General features: G+C 41.9%; 1 protein-coding gene across 2 annotated transcripts in view; it reads left to right on the top strand.

Annotated features, from left to right (window-relative positions):
* The window catches only part of Mxd (MAX dimerization protein), a 206,623-nt gene that overhangs the window by 140,203 nt on the left and 53,592 nt on the right, over window positions 1–12,828 (top strand). For both annotated transcript variants that reach the window (XM_076385142.1, XM_076385141.1), the window contains exon 5: window positions 2,295–2,631. In XM_076385142.1, coding sequence (XP_076241257.1) covers window positions 2,295–2,631 — 337 coding nt within the window. The remainder of the gene's footprint in view (window positions 1–2,294; window positions 2,632–12,828) is intronic.

The following is a 12,828-nucleotide window of genomic DNA, read 5'->3' as shown; positions in this document are numbered from 1 at the left end:
CTTCAAATACTAATACGTCAATTTTGTTTTTAAATGTTGTAACAAGTTCTTAAGTAATCCTAAGGTCAATGAAGTGTGAGTAATCCTAAAGAGCTGAATAGTTGGGTACTTTATTTGTAGGTGATAATAGTGTCTCTTATTGAAGAGTAAAGGATGAGAATATTTGATGTGGCTATTATATTAGGAAGTAAGAGAGTGACACTTTGAATACCGTGTCTCATTTACTATGGTTCAAAGTGTGAGGTTGTAGAGTAAAGGCAGATAATTGAAGTAATTAATCATTGTTGCTGAAAATTACGTAGGATCCTCTTGCAAAGTTGAATATAGTTTCCGACGAATGTACCGTTTCACATGTTAATTGAAATTCTGTATTTCGTGGGGAGCCCTCTTTGACGAAACGTTTGTCGGTGATGAGTATAACAAAGGAGGAACCTGTTTCGCTGATATCGTGGATGATGCTCCTGAAATAAAATTGCACGTCCGAAAGGATCGCGCAGAATTTCACGAGACTGAATTTATTCCACGAAACAGGTCGAGAATGCTTGTACATCAATATTTAATTTAACTTTATAATTAGGTGGAGCCTGTGCTCGTTTAAGAGCATCGGAAGCAGTTGCTATCAAGCGAGCAGAAACGCGCGGATTCCCATCGCAATCGGATTTGTCGCTATTGTTAGACAAAAGACCGAACTTTCCGCTCGATCTGACGTTTTTCCTCGGGCAGAGGCTTTCCCCCCTATTTTCATTTAAATTAGAAATCTCTTCTTCCTCTGCAACACGATGTTCCTCCTTTTCCACGCCGTCTTGATGATTCAGGATTTCCATGGCCAATCGAGAAATGAGTAACTGTTTTCTTCTGGTTGAAAGCGGATTGAAAACGTAATGCTACTCTTCTTAAATATTTGTGTAGCTGCTTCCCTTTTAATAAACAGATATTATATTTAAAATGTTATCTTTATATTAAGCTTAATATTAGTAGAGAGGTGTCTGGTAGTAGTTATGAATTTCATTCTGAGGTATAGATACTTATATGAACTATTTGTAGTTTCATACTTTATATTTATAAATATTCAAATTATTCAAATATTTAAATATTCAAGTTTCCACATATTCAAATATTCAAATTTTTAAATATTTAAATATTCAAATTCCCAAATATTCAAATTTTTAAATATTTAAATATTCAAAGCAAAAAAGTTGCCATGGTCTGTTAAATTATTTTGCTTTCTGGATTTAATTCTCGGGAGCAGAATCACCTGTTTCCTCGCGAATACTCTGTATTTGTTCGAGCTTACAAGTTATAACAATAATCCATACTATAAAACAGAGAAAATGATATTTCCGTACTAATTAGAGAGTCATAAACGTTTCTGAGAGAATTTTAAATTTCCTAAATTTCATATCAGAAATTACAAATTACTGGAAGCTTAGTATAATCCCTGACTTTAACGAGCCATGTCTCCAACTAATTCCGCAATTTTTCTCCCGAGTTTTATATCCACAAAACGAAGTCCCTTGAACTTCCTTTTCAGTGCATTCATTCGGCAGAACGCATGATGGAATAAAGGAAAGCCAGTTACACAACTTTGAAACAGCTACAACGTAATTAACATCTGATCCTCGGTTATATTATGCATTTTTTCGTCTAGAATTTAAGACAGAAATATTAAACTCTATTCTACTGGGAATTTTGCAGCAAAACGTATCACTTTTTTATTCCTTGCGTAGTTCTGTGGTTGTAAGGCAAAACGACCTATGTCACATTTGCAAAAAATTCAATTTGTGACCTTAATTTATACCTAGAACATAGAATTAATATTTTCAGGAAGAAGAAAGTCTATACATCCCAACTTCCTAAGTGAAATCCTGATCCACCTGGAAAAATTAAAAAATTAAAAATTTCAAAGACACACCATATTCTCACCCCTCTACATGATCCAATGCCTTAAGTGAAATCCTGACCCATCTCGAAGAATTCATAAATTCCAAAATTTCATACACCCTATCTACTCAATCGCCAAACATAATCCACCCCCTATCTAAAGTCCTACCACACTTCGAAAAATTCGAAAATTTCAAACACTACCTCCTGAACCCTCTACGTGATCCAACCCCTTAAGTGAAATCCCGGCGCACCTCGAAAAACTCTCTGGCAGAAGGCAGCGAGAGGCAGGCTGTTCGACGCAAGGTTCCCTCTTCCCGTGTTATCGATCCGCCTCGGCGGCGAGGTGGCATCGTCCAGGGGACACGTGTGGTCCTGTACACGACGTTAATCGTCGCCTCTCTCGGTTACAGAGCTTGGAGGACCGCGAGCGCAAGCACGCCGTGCACAAGGAACAGCTGTCCCGCGAGCAGAGGTTCCTCAGGCGACGGCTGGAACAGCTGACGAGCCAGACGGGCCTGCACGGGTTGAACGGGCTCCACGGGCTCCACGGGCTCCATGGGCTGAGCTCGAGTGCCCCGACCAGTTCCTCCTGCGGCCCAGGAGCGGCGGCGGCCGCCGCGGCGGCCCTCCTCTCCAAACGGCGCAGCATATCCGAGTGCTCGCTCGGCACGTCCTCTTCCACCAGCTCCACGACCAGCTCCAGGAACTCCGACAGGTCTGCGGGCAGTCCCTCCGTCTCGGAGTCCGGTGAGTACCCCGTCGATTATTGCCTCGGATCGTTCTTGCGCGCGCTGAGTCACGCGATTTCGTACGGTCGTGCCCATCGGCCGGTTTACGATAGGAGGATGAAGTTCGAGGCAGAGAAAATGTCCTGGAGAATGGGGAGGCGGATGGGAGAGATAGAGGCCGCGTTCGCGATAAGGAAGTCACGCTTTTGGGGAAAATGAGATTATGGTGGAGGGCAGGAGTGCTTACAGTGGACGATGTCGTCCCATGGGGGGTATTAAGATGATCCTGGCGGTAGTAGCCGCGATTGCAGTGGGGGGTAGTTAAGTAAAAGCAAAGATTCATCTTATTTGCAATAATATCTTACCCCTCAAATTTCATTTACTTATAGCCTAACACCTTATACCTGCAAGTACTGTTGGGAACTCAGAAGATATTAAGAGGGAGACACAGGGGTATGAGACGTGTCCTGTTTGCTACTAGTAGTGGCAATAGGTATAACCAATTCGACTAATAAGGAAAATGCACGTGTGCCGTCTTTATATATTTTTTCCACAGAGCTAATCAGACCCGCTGCCATTTTCTGAGCTCACAACAATACAAAATACGATACCATAACACTTTGGACTGTTCTTGTAACCCAAACTCTTCAGGCATCTCTACCCCCAAGATACCTCCTCGTTTCTATCGATATCAACCCACTTGTCTCGTTCATGCAGAGGTTTCCTTCGCGATCGAAGGGAAGAACAAGTGGCGTTGCTCTAATCGGCGAGACGAGCAAAGTAAACAGCGAGCCGAACGCGTTTAAGCGGTCGATTAAGGCTCGGCCTCAACGCAGCTCGAGGATCGCGTGGAAAGGAACGATTTAGAAGCGTTAATCTCGCATATCTGGGGACCCGTTACGATCCTGGGGGTGAGAGCTACCGTTGCGCCACGGCCTTCTACGAGATCATATTTATCGATCGCGGTGGCGGCATGGTGGCGTGGCCATGTGAACGCGGCGTAAACTTCTCCGTGACACGGCCGCGTGCACTTTGGTCGTTGCACCGCGGAACGATTTTAGGCGCGGTGTTTCTAATCCGAGATTTCTCAGGCGATGAAACGGCAAGGTTGGCTGAGTCAGCTCGTTAGAACGGAGGTCGATCCTCCTTATATAAATACGACCGCTCCGAGAGAGCGTGGAATCGCTGTAATCCGCGAATTATGAGTCAACTGTTGCGGCTTTCTCGTACGTTTCGGTGCTGCTGGATCGTTGATGGAAAGCACTCGCGCTGGGGAACGGAGATCGAGATTCTGTTAGCGAGAGGAATAGGTAACCGTCACTCGTTAGAGTGTTTTAGGCTGGGGCAGATATCATTGAGCTGTTTCACTGGGAGTGTTCTTAGGCTTTAAGATTTAGGTTTGAGATATGTGGTCGAACCTTGGGAATTCGAATGAAAACCTTCAGGTCTTATCGAAATTTTCAGGTACCAGTGGCTCAGTAAACGAAAATTGGACTGACAGAAAGTTTGCACAAGGGTTAATAGTTTTCTATTTATGAAGGCTCGAAGAGAGGAAAATTCAACTTTTAGGAGTTAAGTGTTTAACATGCATAGAGTACAAGACCAATTTTGGACAAAAAAGCAATGCCAGATTGCGTTTTATAGGTTTTGGATTGTGAAAACAGAGGTGGTTAAACTTTGATTTATGAAGGTAAATTCCAGCTTTCAAAGCTTCGGTTTCCCTGGATTCTAGTTATCAGTGCAAACTAACGAACTTGAATGCGTATATGTCAAATAGTTGGAATTAAACTAAGTTTGCAGAGGTTTTCACAATGTAGTGGATAGGAATGAACAAGATTGTAGTCCTAAAGAGATCCAAGATACTGAGCTAGGTCTTACTTTGAACGTTTTTTCTCCGAACAGCAGGTATTACGTGTTTATTAGTGAAAGTAAATTCCCACTTTTTTGATATTCAAACAAACAGACCAGTCTATGAAAATTCATTGAAATTAGTTTGTGCTTTAAATATCTAAATTGTTTATTCTATGTTCATCCAAATCTTTAATTAGTGCTAGTTTCTATGGCCCGAAATTTTTGGAAACTTTTAATAAACTTATCAGCATAGATCGAAATTGAGATTCCTTGTTTTTCATCAGTCGTTTTGCGACAGTCGCCGAGGCATATTCATGCAGAGTCTATTAAAATTGAAATTAGACATTAAACTTGCGTCCCAGTTCGGTGTTGGGTGAACAACGTTCGTCGATGCCTCTGACGAACGACAGAACTCGGGAACTAAATGTGTATACACTGTAATTTTCTTTCTAATTAAGCTAGAAGTTGCTGGGTCATTTAAATACCGTCTGTTGACGAATACCCTAGTGATCAGCGATCGCATATCTGAAGGAAGCTCGCGCAGGATTTCACGGGACACAACCTATTCCGCGAGGGGAAGTTCAATCCTTGCATATCAATATTTAATTTAACTTTATAATTAGCTCAGACCCTCTGCGCTCGTTTAAGAACACCTGAATCCCTGAGATGCATCTCGGCATGAGATTTATGGTTACAGACTTACAGAAGGCTGAAAGAACGACATTATTTGCATGGGAAGTATCTTAGGAAATTAATCCTTGATTAATTGTACTCCTATTATAGCTATATTTATGGAAGCATTTCTTGTCTTTATAGAACCACGAAATTGATCAAGAAGAATACCATAATAATTGGATAAAACTGACTTTCAGTATCTCACAATGAAAATTAGAAACTGAGTAAGTCAGTAATTATTCTAGAATTCTTTTCCTCAAATACATTGCTCTTTCAAATTCAATATTTTGCATAGACGAAATTATATTTTTGGCCTTCCTGATTTGATTAAAGAATATGTTAAATCTCTACGTTTGAAAGTTTCCTTAGAGTCATCAACTGAAAAGTGGCTACAACACACAAAGAACGTTCTCGACAACAGTCGCGAAAGGGGGACACAAAGAAGCAAGGAATTCGCGGGAAATATCCGAAAGAATTCGAAAAATCAGCAACGTGACACGTGTGACTTACGATAAGTGCTTTGCTCAGGATATTCCTACGGGATCATCAATTTTAACGTTCACCCTCGTTTCGTCCACGTCGCACCCCTGAACTCCGACCCAGGCCGACCTCCTTTTTCTTTAACCCTGCCCCTCTACACCGTCCTACCCCCTTCGTCATATATCAAGCGCCAGCGAATGCATTTTCACGACGTGCATCGAGATACAAGGATACGAGTCGATCATCGGGTGTCTGGGTTCAAAATAATGATTCCACAGGAAACGGCAACGATGTAGCTCGTTATCCCTCGGGTCACTCTACAGGGTGATGCAGAAATAACTGAAGCTTTGTGGGCGTATTTTATATACCTTAAAAGCAAATATACACCGCATTAAATATATATATTTAAAAAAAGAAAAAAGGAAAAAAAAAATTCTCGCGCATAAGGAATGGATTATAAACCCGAAAGAAATTGCTCATAAAAATGTTAATCATGAAATAACGCTCCAAACGCTCTGTCATTTTTATTTTCAATTATACCCCCTGATTTTGATAATATTATAGACACTAGCAAGCGTGTAGAAGACAAATGAGAACGAAGGAAGGAGTTGCCCATAAAAATCTCAATTATTTCGTAATATCTGGCGGATCTGAAACGATAAAAATTTACCGACTTTCTCGGTGGTCGTTCGTGCACGACCGATAGAGGACATTGAAATGTCCTGTACGAAGGAAAAGAGAAAGAGAGAGAGAGAGGGAGAGAGAGAGAAATGATATCTTTCCGCGCGCTTCTATCGCGGTACGAGCATGTTCGGATAACGCGTCCCGAAGGGAGGAATAAAATGCATCCTATCGGGTCGGCGAGTTTACGAGCCACCTTCTACGAGAAGGATACACCTCTAACCTCCTATCGAATTTTGCCCGATTTCAATCTGAAACGCCGCGAATGTAACGGAGCACGGCGAAACCAATGAAGATCGAACCGGGACGATAAGTCGTCGAACGCTTCGAGGAACGTTTAAAGTTTCCGCGCTCCTTTTCTTTCCACGGTGTCTCTCCGACCCCCCGGTCATCGCTCTTCCTTGCTCTCGATTCCTTGAACCTCCGTGTCATTTCGCAGTCGACGCTTGAAATATGCTATCGTAAATTAGATTCAACCTTCGAAAGTCCTTTTTTCTCCCTTACTGCGAGCCACGCTCGGCAGCGAGACAATCTCGCGCGTTTTATTTGTGAAAAAGAACCTTATACAGGCTGCGAAATTTTTGGGCCTGTTTTATGTTTGGTTTTCAATGACTTTCTAGAGGTTTTAAGAGAAATAAATATATATATCCTTATACGTTAATGATAAGTATTTAAATATTGAAAATATAGAGAAATGAGAATATTGACATTTTTTAAATAAATGTAATATTCTGTAGTAGAAAATATAAATATTTATTCCTTCGAATTTTTATTCAACCAAGAAGTGTTACTTATATTTACCACATTATCTTGAGATATCTTTTATAGTAAGTACTTAAGATGTCGCATTTGTCATTAGAGTTCCATCAAGCTGTGAAGTAATTCATTAAGATTAATCAGAAAAGTCCAATGTAATAATTTCCTGGCGCAAAGGAGCGTGCCAGAGTATTAATTTTCTTATAATCGATCACTTTCTAAAATCTCGTTTGAATCGGTCGATCGAGGCGAAGTCAGTGGTTCGAGCAATGCAAATGCGAGTCGCCGAGCGACGTAACTGCATCTGCGCGTTGCACATGCAACGGAAACCCAGCCAGAAGACGCTTGTTTCGCGATTACACGCTCCAATTCTAATTCCACCGGCGTCGACCACATTCACTAGGGGGACAAGAAAACGAACCGATTTGAGGCGAAGAGGATAATACGAGCGGCGTGTCTGTTAGTTCCTTCGTTAAATTCGCGACCACGCCGCCGACTTTCTCGAAAACTTACTGGCCAACCGTATATAGATTATTAATTCGGCGAAACGAGCGGTCTCAGCTTGACGATCCCCTACCTGAATTCGATGTCCGCAAATCGACGATCTGATTTCATCAATTCCCCGCTGAAATATTACTCACAAATGTATAATGAATATTCTAGTTAATTCTCGTTTTATTATTCTCCCCGAAGGTATTAAATTTACTTCACTTTTTTATCTGTTATTGAATGCCCATAAACTCACGTTAAAAGGATTCAATCGTTTCTTTTTAAGTGCAATAAATTTGTCCATGAAGAAGTTAAACTCCTTCTATATTCTGGAAGAAACTGTCATTAACTTTTTGCAAACATTCTAGTGAATTTATAATATGTTCCAAAATTGAACGGGATTTTATCAGTTCTGTTATCGAAAGGAATCTTTAAAATCTTCAAATTTTCTGGATCTAAATATTGTCTCATTGTAACCATTAGAATTGGAACTAAGTTTGAAAATATATAACGTAAAAAATTCTTTGTAGCTATCGTTTCCAATCAAAATCCATCCTTTTCGCGAAGACTCGCTTCTCTATGGCCACTACTTCACGAAATCCCGAGCCAGCGATGGACATTTTTACGATTCCTCAGCGAAATCGTTGCGTATCACCGCGAATTTTCTCCTGTCGTGAAACCGCCTGAGTCAGCCCGTTAGCAAACTTCCGGTTCGTTCTCTGTCGCTTATGAAGTTCTGCTAACGTAAGACGGGAGCCGCGAACTTCGAGCGCGCGAGGTCGAACGATAAAAACTTGGACGACCGTGTCCTCGTTGACGATCGACGATCAACTTGGGGACGACCTTTCCACCCTTTCGCGATGATCCAGCCAGTAAATTTGCTAATACGAACTTCTGCCGAGCTGTGAACGCGTCACTTCCTAGATAGTTTCTGATTCTGTCGGCAGAGAATATGTCTGACTATAGACGAGCGTTTTCCCCTTAGAATCTAAATTATGCATGTACATAGGTTTTCTGTTCTGTTTCTTATGTTACTGTGTTTTAGCAGAATTTATGATGCGTAGGTGCATTTGACAGGCCTGTTTAGTGTAAAGAAAATTTAATTATGCGGTACAATTGTTAGGGAGTTGAGTATTCAGTAGTAATTGAAACATTTCTGTCATTATGTCTAAGCAATTGGGAATCGAGTTTCTTCTTATGCTTTTATAAATCAAGTTTTGTGGACGTAAGAAATGTTTAAATATACTCCTACAATTGATTTCCTTCGGACATTGTTCTCACATATATTTTATATTTCTCTTTTCGTGGTTGAATTATAACACTTTTTTGTGTTTGTTCTAATTATTTGAAGAGTATAGTTAAAATATGCTAATATGAAATTTGTCATAACTTTGATGATATGTAAATAGGTATCTTCTGAAACCTAACAGTATAGTTACATGTCCTAGGAAATGGAAGAATACTACTTATTAGCGTCTGACCACACACTAGATATCTCCACTAACTTTTCTAACAAAAAATCATTTGTGGTCCTTCCGTTTACTATCACGTTTTTCCCCGCTATTCTTTCCTTATAGCTTCAAACTAGTCTTCATAATATTTACCTACATACTTAAAACAGCAGAGATTGGACAGCACTCTTAAAAACTCAAAAGCATACATTATTATTTAAGAAACAAATCCCTTCTGAGCGAATTCCCAAGTTTCCCATCCTGCGAGATTTCAGCAGGTTGCTCCTCAAGCCTTCCAATTTTACACTCTGCATAACGTCCCTCCACTATCTATAATGCAAGGTAAGAAACAGCAGAGTCAATTGAAAAGGGTCGTTCAACGAATGCTGTTGAAAGCAACGAGGAAGATGGAAATAATTATTAAAACCCGCTCGCATGGACGAGGATCTTCGGCCGTGGGTTTAATCGAAAGTCATTAACGACACAATTAACGGGACTGGTTCGGAGCCGGAAATGGGACGCGTCCGAATAGAAACGAGGGAAGGAACGAACGAACGGACGAAAGTTCCCTGGAAACGAGCCGCACCCGTGGGTATAAACCTCGAATTACCTTCGGGCCTCAACAGTAGATACACTTAGCTACGTGAGTTTCCGCCACGAAATTATTTTATAACTCCCAACGAACTTTCTACACTTTCCTCTTCTACTCGATCCCTTCTCCCCCCCTCCCACCGCCCTCTTACCCGTTCTACTTCCCGCCAGATCCTTTCATTCGTCCCTTCACGGTATTTAGGTCAACGCTGCTCCTTTTTCCTTCAAAATTTTTATCGTCCCTTCTCCTGTTCATTTCATCAGCTTGATCCACCCTTTTGAAGGGCTATCGAGTTAAGTACTTTTTTGATTCCGATGAAATAAGATTCCCTCCAGCGTGCAACAAGTACAGACTCAGAAAATGAAACGAGACCGTATCGGAGTGATAAATTAATCAGCCACGACTACTTGAGGTTTCTAAATATAATATTTGAAAGATTCACTTCTGTTCTCTTAGACAAGGCGGATATTCGATTTAAACATTGCATTGCAATTGCATTACTTTACCGAGAAACCATGTTGTACATAGCAAGAATACAAACAGATTACTAAAATACTGAGAAAATTAAGTAGAACGAGCTGTAATTATTATTCAACACTCCTCAGCCTCAAGGGGCCACTTTTAATTTTATGTAACGCTTGTTCCAACGATTAATTCGTTCTTCCAATATTTTTTATACGATAAGATAACCCAAAAAGATAACAGCAAAACGATCACCGTCTGAAAGTAGAGATATAATAGGTATTGTCAAGCAGTTTAAGTCCCGTGAACGAGGATTTTTCGGAAGCCTCGAAACGCTGGAAGCGCGCCATCGGCCAGGACAATAGGGAAGCACGTCGTTGCGCGAAAATCGAAGAAACTCCAGTAAACAGAATTCACGCTAAACGTTCACCGTTTTCGAAGTTCTCGCGTACAACCATCATACTGTAGTTTTCGCGGCAGAGACTCGGCCATGGCCGAAACTTTCGCGTAAACGGGCCTTTAATGGCCTCGCCGTTTCATTTCGCAATATCCAAAAGTTCCTCTCCCCCCTCCTCTCCCCTTCCTCCCTCTTGCCGAGTCGGTTCGGTGTCGTTAGCCCGAAACACGCGGCACGTGCAGTCGAAGCCTCTTCCGCGTCGTGCCTGCCTAATCCCTTTAGGGCAAAATTTGAGGGTTAATCGCGTTAGGGTGATACATCGTTGCTTGTTTTCGGGCGGCGACGAAGCCTCTGAAAGGATTGAAGCCCGGCAAAAATGAGCAGAGCGAGCCAAGTGCTGGGGAAACGTTCCGTTCGGCCACGGAAGTTTTTCCTGTCCGCCCCGAGGTGTCCTAAGCTCTCGAACCTATTTCTTGCGATTAGCGAATGAAGCGTTTACCGCCTTCGATGGACACATTCGTGGTGCCACTGTGGGCGAGTTGGAGACTGAGAGATTCTTCGAGTCTTCGGGGAGGTGGCCAGAAAAAATTCAGAGTAGTTATCATTCACGATCCTTCATTGTTCTTGGGTATACTTAGGTTTACTTAAGCTGCCTTTATAGCAGGCAACTTTCGGTCTGGCAGTCGAGGTTGAATTCGATCAAAGTTGCCCGTGTAAACTCAATTTTAACCAAGTTGAAGCGAAAATTTTGATCGACTTTGGCTTGATCATCTCGATTGCCCGACCAGAAGTTCCTTAATGCAAATGTAGCTTCAGCGACAGGAGAAATTTTTAGAAGTTATTGGCCGAAATTTTTGCAATGGCGACTAATAACAAATATGTCTGAACTTGTCTTACTGGTACGATGAAGAGTTCGGAAATATTCCTCAGTTCATCAGCTTAAAACGATCTTCATCGAATTATTACCTCAATTAAACCAAAAATCTATGCTTTCCTAAGAGTTAATCGACTCCAACTTATGCTCTGTTATTCGCGAGTACTTAGGTAGCCCTAATTCAAAGTTAATTCTTGACTGACGTCAGCTTCCTCCACGTATTTCGCTATTGACGTCAGTGTATCCGAAGCGACTCAAAGCATCTTGAATCCTGTCGTAGCTGTCGGAGCTATCGGCATCCTTCACGAGGACATCGTTTCCACCGCTGAGGATCCGCGCACAGGAGTGGTAGAGGGGCAGGCGGAAGAAGGGAAAGGGCAGAATTGGCGAGGGACTGGTTCGCAATCCGGTTTGAATGAGATCGAATGGTAGTGCTCGCGGGTCATAATTAAGAGCGAGCCATTGACGTAATGCCGCGCGTCACGTTGCCTCATTGTTGCTAGCTACTCGCAATTAGCTGTACGAACAGCCAATTTGCTCGCGGCATAATAGTCTTCGGTTAGGGCCGGAGGGACGACCAGGGGAGGGTTGTTGAATTTTCGAGACGACATCATTGTTCGACGAGCGTTCGATCGATCATCGAAACGCGCAGCAGCCCAGAAGGCAGGTGCTCCACCGATTCGCTGCGAATCCTCTTCGCCGCGGATCTCTGCGTTACTTTCCCTTTCCGGTTGCGCATCCGAGAAACCGTAAACGCGTCCCCCGACATCTTCCCCTGGGGGAATTGCTACGTAATCGAGCTGATATCCTATCCGGATCGAATGCGCCCTCTCCTCGTGCACAGTTTAATCGACTGCCATCGATTGTTTCCACTCCAAGCGGCCGATTCTCCTCGACCGTCGACGAGATGAAAGGCTCGCGAAGACGCTGGGAAGGTTTCTACTTCATCTTCGTCTCTGAGGGGTTGCGAAGTAGGATGTGCTTTTTAAAGATATTTGCTTTTCGATTTTGGTCGTCTCTTTTTGTGTGTTAGTTTCATTTGGGTCTATTCGCTGGTTGTTGTTATGTATAGCGAATTTTTGTAGAGAATTTGTGTTATGTAAAATAGGTTTTTTAATGGTATGTGAAGCTGAATAGATAGTCATTTACAGTACGAGCGATTTGCGATGTATTGCTTCTGTGCACTTACGTTTACATAACGTTGTTTTTTTGCGTCTATTCGTAGAACGTGCAGTCATTGTTTGACAATCTGGGACACCCTGTACCTACATAGTGCATTGTAAGTCTGTTGACCGACTGTTTTCATTATGCAATACTTGTACCTTGCTACTAAACTGTGTATACTTAACCAGAAGTGAGTTGAACAACGTTTCATATAAATTTATTAAATAAAAGAAACAGTGTATAGTGTCGAATTTAAGTTATCTCATTACTGTTGGAAATCAGTAATATAAGTATTAATAATTTCCATGTAAGAAACTTTATCTCATATTAGTAACAGTGCTAGT

This window comes from Calliopsis andreniformis, chromosome 9, assembly GCF_051401765.1.
Source record: "Calliopsis andreniformis isolate RMS-2024a chromosome 9, iyCalAndr_principal, whole genome shotgun sequence".
Lineage (NCBI taxonomy): Eukaryota > Metazoa > Arthropoda > Insecta > Hymenoptera > Andrenidae > Calliopsis > Calliopsis andreniformis.
Note: the sequence above shows the minus strand (reverse complement) of the source record. Positions and strands in the feature narration are given on the sequence as shown.